At 38.8% G+C, this 22,521-nt stretch overlaps 1 protein-coding gene across 1 annotated transcript in view; it reads left to right on the top strand.

Annotated features, from left to right (window-relative positions):
• Positions 1 to 836: 836 nt before the first annotated feature.
• Positions 837 to 22,521, top strand: part of LOC139721462 (ATP-dependent RNA helicase DDX1-like) — a 47,420-nt gene continuing 25,735 nt past the window's right edge. The window contains exons 1-15 of the mRNA XM_071632779.1: positions 837 to 929; positions 10,202 to 10,253; positions 11,316 to 11,379; positions 11,944 to 11,973; positions 12,954 to 13,047; positions 14,429 to 14,476; positions 16,094 to 16,180; positions 17,085 to 17,168; positions 17,846 to 17,922; positions 18,401 to 18,473; positions 19,154 to 19,230; positions 20,407 to 20,460; positions 20,933 to 20,993; positions 21,359 to 21,420; positions 22,097 to 22,120. Coding sequence (XP_071488880.1) covers positions 914 to 929; positions 10,202 to 10,253; positions 11,316 to 11,379; positions 11,944 to 11,973; positions 12,954 to 13,047; positions 14,429 to 14,476; positions 16,094 to 16,180; positions 17,085 to 17,168; positions 17,846 to 17,922; positions 18,401 to 18,473; positions 19,154 to 19,230; positions 20,407 to 20,460; positions 20,933 to 20,993; positions 21,359 to 21,420; positions 22,097 to 22,120 — 903 coding nt within the window. The 5' untranslated portion in view covers positions 837 to 913. The remainder of the gene's footprint in view (positions 930 to 10,201; positions 10,254 to 11,315; positions 11,380 to 11,943; positions 11,974 to 12,953; positions 13,048 to 14,428; positions 14,477 to 16,093; positions 16,181 to 17,084; positions 17,169 to 17,845; positions 17,923 to 18,400; positions 18,474 to 19,153; positions 19,231 to 20,406; positions 20,461 to 20,932; positions 20,994 to 21,358; positions 21,421 to 22,096; positions 22,121 to 22,521) is intronic.

Consider the following 22,521-nt stretch of genomic DNA (forward strand, 5'->3'; position numbering starts at 1 on the left):
TGTGCAAACGTCTAACGATATCATCTTATGCTCTCACATTACAACATTTGCTCCAAAATGACGAACTCCGCCAATAATGTGTTTTATTCTTTTTGAAATCCACGGGCATATATGCCAGAATGTGATTTTTTTTTTCTTTCAAGAAACATATTTATCGGGGACTGTGTCAAGTCTCACTTCATCTCTTCTGTTTTCCTTTCTTTTATTTTCTTATTTCTACCTAATGAGAAGATAATCAGGAGGGATAGTATATGACGTAATATCATTGATGCACAGCACAGCACTGCACCAACCCGCTATTGGGCTTGTCTGTTTGTATTTTATGTTTAGAATTATAGCTAGGTAATATGTTTTGTATTGCGTGGTGTATATATATACAAATCGGGAAACTGTATCGCAAAATGATGCGTTGGGTGGAGCGCCCTCGTTGCAAATGAGCAGTCTAGGTCATGCGCGATCGGCCGAGAACACAAAGAGTTCTGTGGCCGAGAAGCCTGCTCAACATTACCGAGCCGGGCTGACCAGATTTTGCGAGCCTTTTACGAGGTGCTTTTCTCTATCTCAACCTTTATGCGTGCAGATTGTTCCCCGCGCTAAATTATAATCATGATTATTATTTTATTCATATTACAATGAAATTATTATTCTTTCCATTGTCAAAAAAATGAGTGTGAATTTCTTTTATATATGAGATAAAAGGCGTGAATATTCAACATTGAATGACGCGCCTTTAAGCACCACCACCAACAACAACAACACGAGTTCTGTATGGGCGAGACGTAGGCACGTTCGACGCACTCGGCTCCATCTATTCTAAAACGTGGACATTATTTCACTGGTACCACTACCACCAGGCCAGTCTGACCTTTCTGTACTAGTACATCAGTGGCCACCTGCCCGACAGGTCGGAATTATGACTGCATTTGCGGGTAAGCGTGTTTCAAAGCTACTATTTCTGCAAGTTATCCAATATTTGCAACATTCTACGAACCCGGTACTCTGCGGGACCGCGAGTAGGCCCTAGATCTACGAGACTGCGTGTAGTGTAGTCCGACGCGTAGGTATGCATGTGGGTATGTACGGTAGGATGAGATGAAGGGCTCACACCCATAAATATTTCCCCATAGGGATGTGTGTTAAAAATCAAATTTCAAAAAATTCTGTAAAATAGCTGGGAGAAATGAGGTGTTTCAGCTTCACTAACCTGGATAAGTTAGATGTACCCTTTCATCCATCAAATTCTCAGGGTGGATAATTCAGTTCCAATTCTGTCCAGGGGTCCGAAAAGCCAGACTACGAGTTCTTGTCACTCAAAAAATCACCCATTTTCCGTACACGTACCCAATGAAATATAGTCCCCTCAAATTCCACCAGAAAAGCTTTCATCTTCTAACCAAAATGCAATTTGTAGAGGAATTCATACTCAATATCTACAGCTATTCAGTTTTTTGCCAAAGTACATAATTGATTTTTAATCAATTTTTTTCTTCATTTATTTTGGTATCTTTGGTACGAATTTGTGAAGGGGTCTCGGACATGCCATTGTATTTACGGGTGTGAGCCCTATAGTGAAGGTCATATTTCTCATTTGACTTTTAAACATCATAAATGTGTTTTTGATGATATTTGCACCTACATCATATGGGAAATTACACATTCAATTGTTATAAAGCTTCTCAAAGGGACACTTTTGAAACTCACACCCTTTGAGGTTTTTAAAAAAAATAAAAATGTAGTGTTGATCAGTTCTTTATAAGATGAATACCTAGATGCAGGCAGTAATCTTTGATTATGGGGGTGTCATCATCGCATTATTGCCTACAAAATACTTGAAAAGACTTTGTTTTGTCAAGCAGACTAACTTCATGAATTTTGGCCTGTTTCAGTGGTAGCCAAACAAAGAAATACATTAAAATAACACAGTCATTCAAAGTTGTGTGATACTGATGACTGCTATGTACAAAGATCTATCTATACCACAACAACATAATAAGAAAACAAATTATAGCCAAACAGAGTTGGGGGGGGGGGGGGGGGGTAGAGGAGAGAGGTGGGGGGGGGGGGGGTAGGAAGGGGAAGGGGGGAGGGAGGAAGAGATCTGACACAATAGATCAACATAAACCAGCAGAGTTTGTATGGGATGAATACTTCCCATAGACTTGTGTGCATTGCATGCATCCTCTATAGGGCTCACACCCATAAATATTTCCCCATAGGGATGTGTGTTAAAAATCAAATTTCAAAAAATTCTGTAAAATAGCTGGGAGAAATGAGGTGTTTCAGCTTCACTAACCTGGATAAGTTAGATGTACCCTTTCATCCATCAAATTCTCAGGGTGGATAATTCAGTTCCAATTCTGTCCAGGGGTCCGAAAAGCCAGACTACGAGTTCTTGTCACTCAAAAAATCACCCATTTTCCGTACACGTACCCAATGAAATATAGTCCCCTCAAATTCCACCAGAAAAGCTTTCATCTTCTAACCAAAATGCAATTTGTAGAGGAATTCATACTCAATATCTACAGCTATTCAGTTTTTTGCCAAAGTACATAATTGATTTTTAATCAATTTTTTTCTTCATTTATTTTGGTATCTTTGGTACGAATTTGTGAAGGGGTCTCGGACATGCCATTGTATTTACGGGTGTGAGCCCTATAGTGAAGGTCATATTTCTCATTTGACTTTTAAACATCATAAATGTGTTTTTGATGATATTTGCACCTACATCATATGGGAAATTACACATTCAATTGTTATAAAGCTTCTCAAAGGGACACTTTTGAAACTCACACCCTTTGAGGTTTTTAAAAAAAATAAAAATGTAGTGTTGATCAGTTCTTTATAAGATGAATACCTAGATGCAGGCAGTAATCTTTGATTATGGGGGTGTCATCATCGCATTATTGCCTACAAAATACTTGAAAAGACTTTGTTTTGTCAAGCAGACTAACTTCATGAATTTTGACCTGTTTCAGTGGTAGCCAAACAAAGAAATACATTAAAATAACACAGTCATTCAAAGTTGTGTGATACTGATGACTGCTATGTACAAAGATCTATCTTATCTATACCACAACAACATAATAAGAAAACAAATTATAGCCAAACAGAGTTGGGGGGGGGGGGGGGGGGGTAGGAAGGGGAAGGGGGGAGGGAGGAAGAGATCTGACACAATAGATCAACATAAACCAGCAGAGTTTGTATGGGATGAATACTTCCCATAGACTTGTGTGCATTGCATGCATCCTCTATAGGGCTCACACCCATAAATATTTCCCCATAGGGATGTGTGTTAAAAATCAAATTTCAAAAAATTCTGTAAAATAGCTGGGAGAAATGAGGTGTTTCAGCTTCACTAACCTGGATAAGTTAGATGTACCCTTTCATCCATCAAATTCTCAGGGTGGATAATTCAGTTCCAATTCTGTCCAGGGGTCCGAAAAGCCAGACTACGAGTTTTTGTCACTCAAAAAATCACCCATTTTCCGTACACGTACCCAATGAAATATAGTCCCCTCAAATTCCACCAGAAAAGCTTTCATCTTCTAACCAAAATGCAATTTGTAGAGGAATTCATACTCAATATCTACAGCTATTCAATTTTTTGCCAAAGTACATAATTGATTTTTAATCAATTTTTTTCTTCATTTATTTTGGTATCTTTGGTACGAATTTGTGAAGGGGTCTCGGACATGCCATTGTATTTACGGGTGTGAGCCCTATAGTGAAGGTCATATTTCTCATTTGACTTTTAAACATCATAAATGTGTTTTTGATGATATTTGCACCTACATCATATGGGAAATTACACATTCAATTGTTATAAAGCTTCTCAAAGGGACACTTTTGAAACTCACACCCTTTGAGGTTTTTAAAAAAAATAAAAATGTAGTGTTGATCAGTTCTTTATAAGATGAATACCTAGATGCAGGCAGTAATCTTTGATTATGGGGGTGTCATCATCACATTATTGCCTACAAAATACTTGAAAAGACTTTGTTTTGTCAAGCAGACTAACTTCATGAATTTTGACCTGTTTCAGTGGTAGCCAAACAAAGAAATACATTAAAATAACACAGTCATTCAAAGTTGTGTGATACTGATGACTGCTATGTACAAAGATCTATCTATACCACAACAACATAATAAGAAAACAAATTATAGCCAAACAGAGTTGGGGGGGGGGGGGGGGTAGGAAGGGGAAGGGGGGAGGGAGGAAGAGATCTGACACAATAGATCAACATACAGCAGAGTTTGTATGGGATGAATACTTCCCATAGACTTGTGTGCATTGCATGCATCCTCTATAGGGCTCACACCCATAAATATTTCCCCATAGGGATGTGTGTTAAAAATCAAATTTCAAAAAATTCTGTAAAATAGCTGGGAGAAATGAGGTGTTTCAGCTTCACTAACCTGGATAAGTTAGATGTACCCTTTCATCCATCAAATTCTCAGGGTGGATAATTCAGTTCCAATTCTGTCCAGGGGTCCGAAAAGCCAGACTACGAGTTCTTGTCACTCAAAAAATCACCCATTTTCCGTACACGTACCCAATGAAATATAGTCCCCTCAAATTCCACCAGAAAAGCTTTCATCTTCTAACCAAAATGCAATTTGTAGAGGAATTCATACTCAATATCTACAGCTATTCAGTTTTTTGCCAAAGTACATAATTGATTTTTAATCAATTTTTTTCTTCATTTATTTTGGTATCTTTGGTACGAATTTGTGAAGGGGTCTCGGACATGCCATTGTATTTACGGGTGTGAGCCCTGAACACACACAACAGTGCCGGGACAGGACAGGGCAGGGAGACAAAACAAATCTGTAAATTTAACGTTAGTGCGGATAGTGGCCCACCTCTCTGGAGGGTGTTTCACAAAGAATTTTAGTCGAACTTAAAATCTTTTTCTTCTTCCGGTAGAGTGCTGCCCTCAAATGGTCGAGGATGAACGCACCACAGCTGTGAAGTGCGAGAACATACGCATGTAGCCTGACCAGACACTGTGCTGCGCACAGGGTCTGACATGTGTTAGTGTTTCAACGTTGTAAACGACCGTCACTATTGACGGCAAAATCACATAAAATACCTTTTATTTTGTATGATTTTAAGAGTAATATAATTTGCAACACTTACCTACAGCGTATTTTCCTGATGGTTGAGTTGAATTTGGCGTTTTGTTGGTATCCAGACCTTATTGTTGAATTTTTCGGAGTAGATCGTGCGGTGGCATCTTTTCCTTCGAGAGCTTCACAAAAGCAACAAACTACCACGCATGCGCATTCAGAAGTGGTTGCTTTTTACGTACGCCCGTGCGCCCGTGCGTTTCATGTGTTACGTAAAGCTTGTAGTAGATCCGCGCGTGCTGCACCGGCAATGATTTGAACTTTTTTAGTCGGGGTCATCCGACTATCTCATCACTTCCGCCCCGACTACCTACGTTGTAGTATACGAGAGTGAATGCCATTCATATAACACGCAGATGAGGAGTGAAGCAGTAAGGACGTTTACAGACCTGATTTCAGCCATAGATTTCGGTAAGTTTTAGACGTAATTAAACAAAAAATCGCATACCGGTTATTGAATGATGGTCATAGATTACGATAATTCCTTATATTTTAGTTTTCCACGATTAATAAAGATATTCATGAAGGAAACAGTGAACGATAACAACGTCCGCGAAGGAATAGAGGTGCAGCGCTGTCGCTTCGCGACAGCGCTGCGTGTAGTTAACGCATGTCATATGCCGCACCGGGGCAACAGAAATTGAAATCAGGTGCAAAATATTTACAGGTGCAAGTAAAAATCTCTGGATGTAGAGTTACATCCTTCAGAGTTCCCTCAACGCAGATTATAAGGCGATGAGGGATGGGTATGCAGTGGGATCAACAGGCAGGTTTTTCCCATACCGAACTGGATGGTGTGTGGGAAGAATGAGCTGGCATACACTGTAGGGTAGTACTGGTGCAGAGCTACCAAGTCTCACGCATTCTTTGTGAGACTCAAGCATTTAGGGGCCGTCTCACAATCTCACGCATGGCACCAATTTTTCTCAAGCATCGGGCGAAGTCTGCAACTTGGGCCTATAATAATGAGCATAGCTCAAAAGATTAAGGTGATAGTTGCAATTGTAGGTATATTTTCCTTTTGTCTTTCAAAATAAGTAGAAAATAGTCATTTAAGTATGCACCTGGTCGCATCATTAAGAGCGAAAAGTTGAAAAAGCTCCCTACCGTGGGAGGCCACAGGGGGGAAAAACCCCTCCCACACCCTCGCTCGCGCGCACATTCGCTCGCCAAGATACCGATACTCTCGTTGGCCGCAATGCCTTTTGTTTTTTGATCAAAGTTACGGCCAAAAAAAATGTGCCCTTTTTTCTCCCTCCAGTCGAGCAATTTACACGCGCGCGCAAATTCCTTTGCCTTGTGGTTTGCCAGCCAGCTGTCGGAATGTGCTTTGAACTTACATGGCAGCCTGGCCTGGCTGGCCTGAAAGGGTGTCGAGTTTCAATCAATACCTACTGTTGTTTCATGTTTTAAAAAATGTCGTTTTACCTGATAGAAACGCGGAAATCGGGAATGTGTTACAGCTGTAGGGAAGAGGTTTTTCTTGTGTGTTGCACTTTGTGTGTGTGTGTGTGTGTGTGTGTGTTTGTTTGTTTTTCTCGGTTTTTTTCTTCTTTCTTTTTTCATAAACACCCAACATGCCCTTTCCAATGTGGCCTTGGTGCCCCTCTGACTGACCTAAGTGCCCTGGCCTCTTGGAAAAAGTGCCCTTTTCTAAATGGCCTTGCCCCTCCAAAATCCTATTTCGAGGCCTGGTGAGGGATAGTAAATCGGGAACTGTGTCCTCTGATTGACTAAAAATTATGGTATGCTGTGTGTGCCCTCAATGTTGCTCAACTTTCTGATTAAAAAAAAAGGATATTTTGCCATTTTGGAGACTTTTTTTCATGCAGCCACTGCAGTGATGGTAAAGTTTACAAGCTAACAAATGTTAGATTCTAAATAAAGTTGTAGCAGCTCAACTTTTCTCGGTTTCCCTCTCCTTCACAATATCCTTCTCTCCGCTCCGACCTCCAACACATGCACACACTCTCTAGCTCTCCCTCTCTCTGTGGGTCATTGACCCTCTCCGCTGTTTCGTTTTCTCCTCGACCAGTTTCCTTTTCATGTAATTAGTAGACAAACTCTCATGATTATCGGCGAACCTCTGCTCGCCAGTGTGTTTATCTTCAATGTTATTGATGACGGATACAATTCCTAGTACTGAAAGCCACTCGACGTGATATATTTTGCTCTCGTGGCCCATCCCCGGACACTGCTTGATAAGCACACGACTTCTGAGGCGGCCGCCGTAATGGGTAAAGATAAGGCCACCCATTGATAATATCCGAACACAGTAGATCGCTGTCAAAAGTGACAAGTGATTTGTAGCTTTTTTTAACGATATTGTTTCACCGCATTCCAGAGAGATGAGTCATTTCCCTGCTGAGATTGTGTATAAATAGTGGTTGCTGAATATTGTAAAAGAGTTCCTTGCTCAACGACTCGTCCATGTGATACCTCTTCGAATAAAAGCTGCAATATCTCATGTACTACTTGCGAACCCTGATGTCTCATTTCTCCCTCTACAACTTTAATTAGTGAGTAGGTGTTACTGTGGATTCATGTATAATTGCATCAGCAATACGAACAATACACCACACACACACATACATCTATCATCACTAAAAAGTAAAGCAAGTGACTCCATGTTCGACATCCTAAGCAGCGGAAGCAAAATAGCATGCATGATCCCAACGCTTGCGCTGCAACCATCGTTCGACCGCCTGTGCTCATTGTTCGACACCGGGTGTCCGTGGTTCGACATTCGTGACGTACTGCGCCATGCGCTCGCCCTGCCTAAACTTATACAATTGTATGTGAATGTATCAGCACGCGTGCCACTCGCGGGCGGAACTGTATACATAGTACATCGCACTACGAGAGTGCGGTACTCCATGTACTCCACGCTGTGCGAGACATTCAACGCATACACAACACGCTGCAATGGAACCATGGTGATACTGCAAATTTTTGCACGGATGGCATGCAAAATGTAAATATCGCATAAACGCTCAAGTTATCTCAGATACGGCTGCCATCATGGCTGTAGGTATACACACTGTACAGATTCAATGCAGATAAACGGACTGGTAACTTCGAAACTTGGAATGAAACGAGTCTATACATGATTGTATGTGTTGCTACATTGTATGCAACTTTACTTACCAGTTGAATTGCTTAAATGCGACAATGATTTCGGGGGTCTGGCGACGTGGCCCACTGATGTGCTCTTCGGAACATGTGTAGAGGTAGTTGCATTGCTTGAATTTCACACTTGATATGCGCCATTTTTTATTCATGAATTTCAGTGAATTTTTATTTGTAAGAGTGGCTATTCATGGAATCCTGTCGAATCAAGGGCCACTTGCTTTAGGCCCTAAGTAACGATGGAATTTTTCAATATTCTACAAACATTAAATGATAATTTGAAGTGGATGGTGATTAGGCTAATGAAATTTAAGGGGCAAAATATTCATAACTGAATGACACACGCCTTTAAATTAAATAACAACAACAACAACAACAAAATCGTGAAAAAGACCCCACCGCAGTGCGCGTGCACTGGCGTGCGTTAGCAAGTAAGGTTAGGTATAGGTATGGTTGTGTTTATGGTTAAATTGCCTGTTAAGTTAGTCAAGGGAAATTAGGGAGTCCTTTCTGAGAGTAAAAATTGAAGACCAAAGGGAAAAAAAATGGGAGGAAGGGAGGACGAAAGATACTATGCTGTGGAAATCAGCCCCACCGCTGTATCAATCTCGCGTAAACGCCGTCTGATGGGGCCACATTCACAAGTATTATACTGTGGAAGAAAGCCCCACCGCTGTGCTTACCTACCAATGAACGCCATACGTTGGGGCTGAATTCACAAATACTGTAACAGGCGAGCCGCTGTAGTATTGTAGTACGGACATGCAGTGGTGGGGCCTATTTCACGAATATGCCGAGGGAAGCCAGTGCAGTGGCATACCATAATTTTAGTGGATCTTGAATTAAGTTATCTACTTTATTTGACTTGGAATATGTTTAAACTGCTCTAAAACTTAACATTTCAGCTCTGTGTACAATGTCAATGACATGTAGCAGCTGCTGAGCTGGTGCTTTTGCTTTATCACATGAAGTGTTCCAGGAGAATCCAATTCCATGGCCGTGGGATGATTCAGAAGACTATATTTTCATGGAATTGAAGCCAAATAAAAAGGAAGACTAACATAATGCTGAAGTTGCTGCCAGAATTTGTATTTAGGAGCTCTAGGAAAGTGCACTTTGTACTACCGGACGCTTATTTTGTGCTGCTCTGAATTCCATACTCAGAGGATGAAATTTTGAGCAAAAAATACACTAGTTGAATATTCATGCACCAGAATCTATCGTCATTCAAACCCATGATTCACTGTTCACTTTTGTACTGAGCAGACGACAAAGAGTTAAGTGGCAAATGAGGCTCAATTTTTTTTACATCTAGACAATCTAGTATGATAATAAAAGGTTTTACATGAATATTTCTAATAAAGATAGACGTATTTGTGCTATAAAATCTTGTGATGAATCTACATCTTCTTCTAGATCTGAGGTGAAATGTGAATTTCTTAATATTTCTACATTTTTGTGTTGCATTTTAGCAATTTCTGGCAGTAACAATTATGCTCAGTAAGGCTAGTCTATTCATGAAGTCCCATGCATATTGAATGTCATTATTTCGCAGATATGTGTGTGTCCAGAATTACCATGCTGTCCGGTAGTAGGCCCATTACTTTAGTACCATATCTGTATAAAGAAAGGAAGATGAGTGAAACACAACACAACACAGCACAACAACAACCAAAAATATGATTTAATCATTTTTTTTTTCGTAAATCTTTCTGTTTTCCTTTTGTTCATTTTGTTATTTGTTTCAACAGTTTTTTATAGAATTCATATATAGATATATTTGTTTGGGTATTTATTTTTCTGGATGGAACTATCAATTTTATGGGATTGAACTTTTTTGTTTTGTTGGTACATGTACGTTGTACTCGCACAAATTTGACTAGAATGTAGGCTGTGCCATGATTGTCTTCTATTTCAATTTCTTTTCTTTCTTTCTTTGTAGAATTTGGATGCCTACCTGAGATCACTCAGGCTGTGGATGAGATGGGATGGCTGTGAGTATTTTGTTCCCAAACATTCCTCTTGGTGAAGCAGGGATCATAGCTGTAGTATATTAAAGGACAAGTCCACCTTCATAGACATGTGGATTGAGTGAATGCAGCAATATTAGTAGAACACATCAGTGAGAGTTTGAGGAAAAGTGGACAACCCGTTCAAAAGTTATAAATTTTTGACGTTTCTCCTCAGTCACTGCTGGATGAGAAGACTACTACAGCTTGTGATGTCACATGTGTACAGCGATATAATGAAAACATAAAGAAAATTCAACATGTTTTCACTTTTCTCGCATAATAAAAGAACGCTTGGCATGTCTCTTTCAGAAGGCAGGGGGAATAATATTACCCGTAACATACGCCATTGACAAGTCAAGGAAATGTGCACTTTTTTTTCAAAAAAGACAGATATGTGAAATTCTTTTTATGTTTTCCTTATATTGATGTACGCATGTGACATCATACAGTGTACACTGTATTAGTCTTCTCATCCAGCAGTGACTGAGCAGACATTTTAAGAATTCATAACTTGTGAACGGATTGTCCGATTTTCCCCAAATTTTCACTGATGTGTTCTAATAATATTGCTGCATTCACATATGTACAGGACAGTGAACTTGTCCTTTAAGGAAAATTTATATATGAGGCTTTATGAAGTGTGTTTATTTTTTCCTTTTTGTATGTGAGTTTGTTTATTACAGTTCTCCCTATTATTAGATGAACATTATGTAAATTGGCTGTAACCTGTTTTGAAAAATTTGATTGCAAAGGGTATTTTTCCGGCTGAGATGTCCAAAAACAGAGAGACCTGTCTTGATAAAAGGTAGGACCCCAACCTTTTTTATTAAGATCTTTGTTGTTTTACTTTGTTTTTAGAAATCTTAGCCATTTCAAAACTGATTTTTAATCAAGTAAACTTTGAATTCCTCTCAGAGTTGTATGTTCTTTATCATTTGATAACTGGTTTCTAATTATCTCGCAAAGAGTTAAATTCTGAATCCCCCATCTCAACCAAAACTATATCATCTCTTTAATGGCCATACCCATTGCATTATTTGACAGATTGCCTACTGATGTACAGGCAGAGGCCATTCCACTCATTCTTGGTGGTGGTGATGTTCTCATGGTATGTTCATTTCTCTACAAGTATTCACAGACAATAATTTACCCGTCTCAGTGTTGGCATTGAGATGTTTCCCTAGGATCTGGAACATTCACAAATCACAAATTGAGTGCATCGCATGTTGGTCATTTTAGATACTGTCTAGCCCTTTGTGATGTCACTGAAGGAATGATTATTGCTATATTTAGTGTTAAAATAATTCCCACACACTCATTGCACTGGTTAACCCATTGAGGACGAGTCCTGAGTATACTCGAGCAAGCGTCTATGGGAAATGTGTGTTGTAGCAAAATCAGCCGTTCCTCAATGGGTTAATACTCTTGAACTGAGATTTTATATCTGTTTGTGAATGGAAACTAAAAAATCTTAATTTATTGTCTCCTGTAGTCAATGATGTCAGCAAGTACCCGGTAAAACACAACTAGATCTCTGTGTGGGCTCACTGCACCAACATTGTAACATTCTGATAGAAAGATAGCCCTCAGTTGCCTACTATGTTGTGGTTCTCAATGTTAAAGTTTTTGTGAGCATTTCTTGAAACCTTACCCATGCTTGCTTTCTATGCAGGCTGCTGAAACAGGAAGTGGAAAGACTGGGGTAAGTCATCCCCCCCCCCCCCCCCCCCCCCCCCCCCCCCGTATGTCGATTGTGTTTTGGAATATAGATTTTTGTTGAGTAAGAACGGCTCTCACCAAACAGACACAAGGATATTCCTGAAAACAAAACTGAATAGGGCAAACGTTATCTTCTTTGCTTGATTCAGCAATTTGTGTAGCTATTTTTTCTGATCTTTAATATTTGTGACAGAGGAGGCAAAATACAAGAAAATAAGATATACCGGTATTTGAATATTTAGATACACTAGGGTAAATATGTAAAGCTGCCTTTTTTTTCTGTTTTAGTGTCTGTCTGTTTATCCATGTGTCCAGCCACAGTTTTTAGCTTTTTCCTTGTTACCTTTGCCAAGGAAGGAGGAGGTTATGTTTTCATCGGCATTGGTTTGTTTGTTTGTCTGTTTTCAAAGTAACTCAAAAAGTTAGGAACAGATTTGAATGAAACTTACAGGAAAAGTTGATAATTACACAAGTAACAAATGATTACATTTTGGTAATGATCTTGGAATTTTTATGGATTTTTGAAGGATTTCTTTGTCTTTTTGCAGATAGGGTCAATGAACTTCAGAGTTCTGACTGGGGGTATCTGAGGTTTGCATGTTCCTGAGCTCTAGAATGTTTGCTCTGCTTGGGCCAGGCACCGCTTAGCTTGAAGCAGATGACGTAAACAAAAGGCGCCTGTATTAGGAAATTGGGCGATTTAAAGCATGCCTGTGTAATGGTGGAAATGAGCTGCTTGATGGGGGTGTGCACCCTATGAGTGTTTTTCTAGTGTTTGTTTTGTTTCCATGGCTCACAGAAAATGTGTTTTTTTTCCCGAAGAAGATGCATTTTTTTCTATCATCGGAAAAGAAAAGATTTGCTACTTAATGTTCAGACCCACCCCCCCCCCCCCATGTGTAAAGGCAATAACATTGTGCAAAGTTATTTCTTGAGATTTTCCTGTTTTCCCCCTGCTTGTAGGCCTTCTGCCTTCCTGTCATCCAGATTGTTCATGAGACGCTGCGAGACAAGGCAGAGGGCAAGTTGGAGGAGTCGGCAGCAGCGGTCAGCATTGGTGAGATTGAATACACGCTCCAAGCATGTACTGTATACACCAAATATTTTGTGAGGATTTTATTTTCGTGAATTTCGCGAGTCAGTTACTATTCGCGAAATTAAAGACACACGAAAATATTGCCGCTGATCCCTATGTGGTTGTGACGTACGCATGTACATGTACGTCCTTTCTCCGTTCAGTACAGGACTCCACCAGACTCGCAAAATATATGGCGTATACAGTATTATAGAATTGGTAGTGAGAATCCTGTGATCTCATTTGTCGGGAGCTATGTGTTGATTTTTTTCCTGGCCACATGCTGAGTCACAGTGGTAAACGTAGCAAGAGTGCACCGACTTGTAGCAAAGGTTCGCACACTAAGCAAGCGCTCGCGCACCCAGTACAAGAGGCTTATTCTCTGAAAATCATGCATCCAGTATTTTTTTCCATGCATGGTTTTGAAGTACTGGATGCATGATTTTCGGGCTTTAGACTATGACAAGCCAAAAGGAGATGCCTCCAGTATATTTGCCATGGGTACCATGACAGAAAAATGGATTTTTGGCAAGAAAATTACCCACAGATGGCGCACATGTCTTTTCATGCATCTGTCGGAATAGTGTCGCTAACTATAGAATTTAGCCTGATGCCCATTCGACTTTGCCTTGTGGGTTAAGTATTCCATAATTACCTTATGCACACAATTCCAACTCATGCACTCAGATTTGTGCATCATTTGTGTACTGTATACACCATATATTTATGGAGTCTAATTTTTCTTGAATCGGGACTTCCAGATAATTTTGGGAGTGGTTAAGAATTCACAATCATGAATACAGTGATGAATGGAGAAATGTACACAGGCACGTCACATTCTTGTCAGGATCAGAGCAGATTTTTTGTCATTTTTAATTTTGCGAACAGCACCGGATTTGGGAAATTTGCGAAAATAGAAATATTGCGAAATGTATGCCATGTACAGTAGATTGTTCGCATGTTGTGGTGCTTGCAAGCTCGGACCTAACAGTTACTGTGTGGACAAAAGTTAACCTAGCATGCAGAATGGTTTCTGTCAGGCTACATACAAATTTTTTGATTTATGGTTTGCACAATTGAGTTTTTGCATTGATTTAGTCCCTCTTTATCATATCATACTGTTTTTAGTCTGTAGAGTCATTGAATTGCTCTGAATGCATTAGTTATCTTCCATAGAAAGAAGTACGTATGAAATGATATCAGAATTGATTCAAATCTTTTCTCTCTTCCTCTATCATTCTGGATAATTGTCTGTGTGTTTGTCTGTCTATCTGTCTACCTGTTTCTGCTATCAGTGATGCAAGGTCCTCTGGTGTCATGCCATATATGTGTCATGTGTTTATTTCTTCTTCCTTGGACACAGATTCCCCAACCTGGAAGATGAATGTCTACGACAGGGGGGATGCCATGGGTAAGACATTTTTACCATAATTACGAGAGCCATCAGGACATGAAACTCAGGGTTAAAGGGGGCGCTACCTATCGTTGCTGGGGCGACAAGACCTCGTATCTACAAAATGACAAATGTTCAGGAGAGCAAACATCACTTAACTGATTATCTGACCGTTAATCAAAAAAAGTTATTTTCACCAAAATTTGAGATACAAGGTCTTGTCACACCAGCTACACTATACAGGCTTCTAATGTACTGTAAAAGTGGTTATTTTTGTACAAGTTCTTTTTCTCCCTTGGCTGGGTAAGATGAATTCTGCATGTTTTCAATTCCGTGGAATCAAGACATTTATAAGTGGGACATATGACGTGAAAAAGTATTTGCATGTTTTCATATTTGGGCTGGCTTCTGGTCCTGCAATATGTCCACAAATTTCCACACCACAAAAATTTCCACTTGTACAGTATGATGGAAAATTGTTGTCATTTTTTAATTTCTTGAAGGAAGAATTACAGCACATCATGCTGAAATTGATTTTGTAATCATCCCTTACAATGGTTCCTTTTGGGATTACTACTGCAATCTTTGAATAGATATAAAAGAGTTCCCAGTGTCAAAGGAAGAGCATGATACTATCTAGTGTGTGTGGATGAACTGCACGGCTAGTTGGTGCACCTTTCAGTGGAGCAATATTGGGTGACAGTGTCAGAGACTCCAACCCCAAGCACCTTCTGATCGGGAGATTCTCCCGCCTGAAACCCCTAGCAAACGGGAGACTCCAATTTGATGTGCACGAAGTTCCTTGCTGTAGGGTTCTAGATGCTCTCTCGTGCTATCTAAGGCTTACTTTTTTCAACATACAATGATATTAAGTAAGAAATCATTTCAAGCAGGAGACACAGAGCCAGGGCGGGAGAAATTCAATCTCAAGCGGGAGAACGGGAGATTTTGCAAAAAAGGGATTTCGGCGGGAGATCTCCCGTCGAAAACAGGAGGGTTGGAGTCTCTGCAGTGTGTCCCTTACAGTATGAGTTTTAAGGCTTGTAGACAAACCATTAGTAATTGTGCTGGCAAGCTTTTGTCCACTTGGCCTGAGGAAGACCACATCATAAGGAGTGGATGAAATCTCGCTAGCACAATTACTAAAAGTTGGTAAAAGCCTTTTATACCTCCTATTGTATATCATCCTCAACTGTTGGAGAGTTTTAAGTATCAATGTGTCCTTTTATGTGCTTCATTGGCAGCTCATGGTGTGTCTTTCAAAGTCAATAGCATGTCATTATAATGAGTAGGGCCCAATATTATCAAAAGATGTTATTTTAAATTTCCTTACACACAGGCTGCCATAGACTTATGATAGAAATCAACTATATAATCAATTATAGCTCTTCATGAAACAGGGCCCATTGTCAATTCTTGCTATGTTCTACAAGCTTGTATAATACTACCAATCCAAATGAGCTAGATATAATTCCAGTATGGAGGTACATGCAGATAATTGTCTATTTACAAGTATGATGTAGTCATTTGTTTATTTCTTTGATTGGGGACATTTTGGGGGGATGGGAAGGGAGATTGGGTTTGATGACTGTACACCATCTTCATTCTGTATTTCTCAATTTCTACTGTGTCCAGCAATTGACAAGGAGGGTTTACTGTGCCAAAGTCGAGAGATGCAGTCATGGCATGGGACGCGGTGTAACAAGGGGGTCACTGGGAAAGGTAAGGTCCTGGGCCCCATTTCATAAAGAGTTTATTTGATGACAACTCTTTGCTGGAATGACAATTGTCATGGTAACGACAAAAATCCAGCTTCCTGATTGGCTGTTTGCTGTGGGAAGTTGTCATTCCAGCAAGAGTTGTCATCCTAACATCTTTTATGAAATGGGGCCCTGAAGTCACACCACTGTCAACCTCAGCAGATACAAGGGAGTGTGTGCCTAATGTATAGGCATGTGTGTGCAAAACCTTGTTCTTTGTGTATGTGTGTGTGTGTGTGTGTGTGTGTGTTTACACATTTCATAATGTGTTTGAAATCTTCCCATTTTGTGGTTGAATGATATTTAGTGAATGCAGCAATAGTAGAGACTACATCAACGAAGTTTGTGGAAAATCTGACAATCCATACAAAAGTTACCAGTTTTTGAAATTTCTGTGGTGCCATCACTTGATGAGAAAACTACAACAATTTGTGACACCACGTCAGAACTACAAAATGTAAACATGCAAAATGTCATTTTTATAGCGTAATGAAAGAGCAATTGACTTATCGCTTTCAGAAAGCAGTGGGAATTATATTACCCTTATTGTATGTCAGTAACCAGTCAAAGGACTGTATTTTTCAAAGAAAACGAATTTTTGTGGAATTCTTTTCATATTTTCACTTTCCTGCAGTGACGTCATAAATTGTAGCAGTCTTCTCGTTCAGCGATGGCAGCACTAAAGCTGTACAAATTCATAACTTTTAAGGGTATTGTCAGATTTACCTCAAGCCTCACTGATGTATTCTGCTTACATTGCTTTCAATCCCAGAAAGAACATGTTTTTATATGATTTCAGCAGCATTTTGATATGGTGGTCCAGGAACGATTGAATCTCACTACAATGACATCTTTCTGTTGACCAGGGAAATACTACTACGAGGCTACTGTGACAGATGAAGGACTGTGCAGGGTCGGCTGGGCCACGGAAAAAGCTGATCTCAACTTAGGTGAGTCACTGGGCCACTCTGGAATGCGTCTTCTTATTCACACTGAAAGACAGTCCACAACACAAGAGATGCGTCTGCAGAAATGTGTGAAGGCTATTTGTGTTAACTGGCGAAATTTGCAGTGTGGTAACAAGCAGTGACTGTTCCTCTTGAAATCTTGGTCGATAATGGTGTGTCCAGTTCTTTCAGTATATCACGTTAAAGAACGTAAGACGATAGAATTACCTATCATGTTTTTTTTTTCCTTGTGGGGAATACTCTTCTCTTGTAGTTTTCATGGAAACATGCAGTAATTGACGCACATCAATGTATGTCTGCTATATTGCTTAGTCATTGACAGCAGGGGAGTGAGTGAGCCTGCCAGCATTATACGTGTAACATATCAAAATTGGCTGTAAACCTGTCTGCTGTGACCACCTGTCAGGCACAGTCAATTTTGCAATCTCTCTAAGTAGCCTTTGTAGACAAGTTGCATTTTGCAGCTACAAAACAAATGTTGCATTTATTTCACAAGAACAAAACTGCCAATGGGGCATTTTACTTCATTCAAGCCCCTGGACTATGCCTTTTAGTGTATTTGCTGCTTGTGTGTGAATGTGTTTAATCAGTGTATTGCCTTTTTCTTTTGTCTTTGTTTTTGCTAATCATGTCCCTTTTGACTGTCTTAATATTGGCAGGCACTGACAAGTTTGGCTTTGGCTTTGGAGGCACCGGCAAGAAATCATTTGGTCGTCAGTTTGATGATTATGGAGAGGTAGGCACCTCAGCTCATTCTCTTTCATTGTGACATTTATGGCATGCACGTCATGTAGTTCGTTATCAATTATTTGAATCACATTTCATTGCTCAGCGAATCATGCTTCACACATCGACACAATTGTTTGCACATCTATTTTGCCATTTTTCTATCTGTGGTTACATTTCCTCATAATTTCATTGAAAGTGTGCTACAACACGTGAATTGTGTTGTTGAGATACAAGTGTCATTGCTAAAAAGTATTACAAATGGGACAATGATTTGAGATGAGGGAATTTATTTTTAGCAGAATTTGGAGTTGGTCACAGAAGTGAAAGCTGATAATATTTAATCCATTGTCATTTTTCCATATCGTATGATACCAACTAGAAGATTTTTGCCACGTATGGTCTGCAATTGAATTTGATTAATGATGGTAGTGAATGCTAAAAGTTATGCAATTTTCTTTCTTATTTTCTCCTTTTATATTTTACAGGCATTTGGCAAGGACGATACAATTGGCTGTTATTTGGATCTAAACAAAGCAGAAATATCCTTCTCCAAAAATGGTAAACACTCTTTATCTTTCTTTGGTCACATTAGAATACTCCCAATGAATTCATTGTCTTGGTTCAATGAACTAACTCCACAGAACATATTTCTTTCTTTCCTATTTTGTTTTTTTTTACAACTTAAACTGAATCAGAGTGCCTTCCATTGTAATCACAAACCATTCAGAATCATTACCTTTCTTCAACAAAATAAGTATGCACTGTTACCTCTCATGATTTCTTCTCCTTTCTGTCTTTAACCGATTGAAGACGAGTCCTAAGTATACTCGCCAAGTGTCTATGGGAAATGCGTGTTGTAGCAAAATCAGCCTGTTCTCAATGGGCTTAGAGGATAGATTGATATATCTGTTTTCATAGTGGATTCTATATCAGTTTGGTCACATCATCTTGTTAACAATGATCTTGTTGTGTGTGTACAGCCATATAGAAATTTTAAATGCTTATTGGGATACATGCAACATATGAATACCTCTGTAAAGACTCTTTGGAACCTTTCTTGATGTATGAATTTGCCAGCCCAGCTTGAGACACATATCTGAAGAATATTACTTTGGAAAAAAAAAAGTAAAGGAAAATTTGTGGTTCTACGGTAGTATTTTGTGAGTAAGTACCCTCTTTTATGTTAGTCCGTACCAGAGGAAATAAGACTTTTTTTTTCTCTCTCCACTGTGTAATAGGACGGCACCTCGGACATGCTTTCACTATACCTGGCCACATGCTACAATACACATTCTACCCGGCAGTGGTATTGAAGGTACGTCTGTAACAAGAGTAGTTTCCTCCATTCCTTTATGTTGATGATGATGAAGATGATGATGATGATGATGAAGATGATTGATGAAGTTGATGATGAAGATGACGATGGTGACAATGGTGGTGATGATAGCAAAGATGATAAGGATGATGATGACTGAAGATAATGATGGTGATGATGATAATGATGATGAAGATGATCTAGTGGTGGTGATGGTGATGATGATGATGACAGTGATAATGACAACAGTGATTCTGATGATACGGTGATAGTACATGGAGGGACAATTATGCTGAAGACGATAATGAGACTTGTTTCTTATTGTTTTTAATATATCTATGTGTCCTGTCTCACAGAGCAGTTTACAACAAGTACATGTACAACAACACAATTGTCATGCTAGCTTCATGTGCATCTGTATGTTAGCATGGTATCTGCACATGATGCAACTTATAGTGATTGTTAATCTCTTTATGAGCAGTCTCTTGGGTTCAAATCTGGGTATTTATAGTGCTGTGGTTTTTTTTTAGTCAGTCTTGTTTGATATTGTGATTTCACATATCCGAATATCATAACACAGCTAACAAATAAAGGAAAGTGAATGGGACTTACTGACAAGACAATCTTTTCTTCTTCTTCTTTTTTTTTTTTGGGGGGGGGGGGGGGGCCTTGTCCATCTTATTTTGTTATCTACCCTGAATATGACTGAATAGCTCTTTAATAGGAAAGAGTGAAACAGTTTGCTTTATTGATCATACTTACACATAAACTTGTGTGAATCTTTGTGATACTAAGACTTTATCTGTCTGAATGTCGTGGCACAGCTATCAAGAAGTAATTGTGATTTGCTGACAAGACAAAGGATTTTTTTACATTGTACTTGGTATGAAATGTCATTAGATACTTGTAAAGCATTAGAAAATCTTTTGTGTATAGAGAGTGAAGCAGTTCAGTCGTAATCATGCTGCATTTTTTTTTTTTAATTTAAGATCTCTTTCTATGTTTTGTTTGTTTTGAAAACTTTTATGTAGGAACTAGAAGTATGTAATTTACTGTAGGAAATTCACCATGTTGACTACTTGTCAAGGTTGAATAGATTTGTGTCAGAAGTTGGATGAACATATTGGATATTGCTACATTAACATGATGTCTTCTTATAATTCCTTTGATCCACAGAATGCTGAAATGAAGTTCAACTTTGGACGAACCCCATTCGATTATCCACCCACCGTAAGTTGGCATCTCAAGCTGAATGGACTAGTCCCTTTATCTGAAGTCTGCACTCAGTATCTTATTCTTTGGTACTCTTTTTTTTTAGCAATATGTCAGAGACCTGATAGCCATTTTGTTTTCTTTTATTTGAAGATGGAGAAGAGATAGACAAGATGATATCTTAGTTAAGCCTGGATTCTGGTTATTACAACTCAATTTCATTGTTCAAATTCACAGTCCAGATGTGAGTGATGTCTTGTCATTTCATGATTTGTCAATAATCAATTTGTATTTTTTTTTTTTTTTTTAATTTCTAGTGTGTGTTTCTTTGTGTGGGCAGTTTTGTGCTAGGGGGATGTTGAGTGGTTGTACATATACCAATTATGTACCATGAATAGCTCTCAAAAAATGAGCAAAGAAAGAAAACAAAAGGTTAGAATTGTGCTGACGCTATTGAATAGATTTATTTCTGTCACTGTTCTTCTTACAGGGTGGCTACATTTCTTTATGTGAAGCTCCTACCAACTTCACAATTACCTCTCCAAACAAAGGTAATCAAATATGGCACTATATTTCTCATTCTCATGTTTCTAATATGTTATCCTCATTTTGTTCCAAGTTTTGTGCTTTTTGAATGAACAATTGAATCTCCTTGAAGTGTAATTTAACAAGTAATACAACCTTCTGTTTCTGGTTTTGCACTCGGGGAAACCTCATGAAAGTATTATCTATGAACGAGATGGTACGTATAAAAAAACATATTTAGTGACCATTGTCAAATTGTTGAAATTTGTTATTTTGCAGGTGCCTGAAGAATTACCCGTGTTTGTCAAATGAGGGCAGCATCATTGAAACGCAGTTATGCATTACTTTACATTGCCATTTATTAACTTTGTATTTCTGGTTCTGCATTCAGGTAGTGTCCAGAAAGGAGGTGCTAAGGATGCTCCCAACGCTCCAAAAGCCATCATCATAGAGGTAGGCTTGGAATCCAAGTGTAACTTCACACTGTATTCCAGATGACTTTGCTAAATGAGGTCAAAATATGTTGATAAAGCAGAGTGTGAAAATATTATGAAAATCAGACATGAAGAAAATTATTAGGTTTTTTTACAAATTAGAATGAAACATTAACATAGATCACAGTCACAGTATGCAAGTGACATGAGATGATTACAAGGTAATCATTCCTTCACTAGCCACCCATGCACCGACACACATGTCTTAAGTAAATATTTAGATTTATCAAAGAGAAGAAATTGTGACCTTTGCATCGAAATATTGTACAGTAGGAATGAGATGATGGAAATGGATGTAGTTGTAGTAGGAGTAGTAGTAGTAGTAGTAGTAGTAGTAGTAGTAGTAGTAATAGTAGTAGCAGTAGTAGTAGTAATAGTAGTAGCAGTAGTAGTAGTAGTACAAGTAGTAGTAGTAGTAGTAGTAGTAGTAGTAGTAGTAGTAGTAGTAGTAGTAGTAGTAGAAGTAGTAGTAGTAATATAAGTAAGTAATAGTGATAGCAGCAGCAATAGTGGTAGTATTGGTTGAAGTATCATTGTTGTTAATGAAATTATTGTATCTACATGTACTTTGCACAGAAATTCATCAGAACTTTTATTCTGTGTTTGAAACTTTTATCTCTCTACATTTCTTCCAGCCTTCGAGGGAGCTGGCTGAACAGGTATGTCAAATGCAGATATTTTTGTTTTTTGAGAGGAATGTTCTGTATGTGTCAGGACACAATTTAGTGTATTATACTTTCATTTCTTGATTTTGACTAGCTCTGTATTCTTCCTGCAAATACATGGCAGTCTGTATGACATTGGGCCTGCTGAATGCAGATTTATACAATGTTTGTTGCATTCCAGGGCGCCTATCATTCTTCGTTTATTTGTTTATTTGCCTTATGGTTGTAATTGACTGCTACAGTTTAAATTATTGAATGAGAAGCCCAGTGTTGAAGCACATCATTGTTTTGAATTGAGGGACACTGACGTCATTTCTTCCAAAAAAAAAAAAATTATTTCTGATAATATTTGCCTGTGTCATTCTTTTTTTTTTTTTCAAATTGTGAAACTTATT

The sequence above is a fragment of the Diadema antillarum genome, unplaced genomic scaffold, assembly GCF_040938485.1.
Source record: "Diadema antillarum isolate AM-2024a unplaced genomic scaffold, OU_Dant_1.0 scf00000143, whole genome shotgun sequence".
In the NCBI taxonomy this organism is placed as follows: domain Eukaryota; kingdom Metazoa; phylum Echinodermata; class Echinoidea; order Diadematoida; family Diadematidae; genus Diadema; species Diadema antillarum.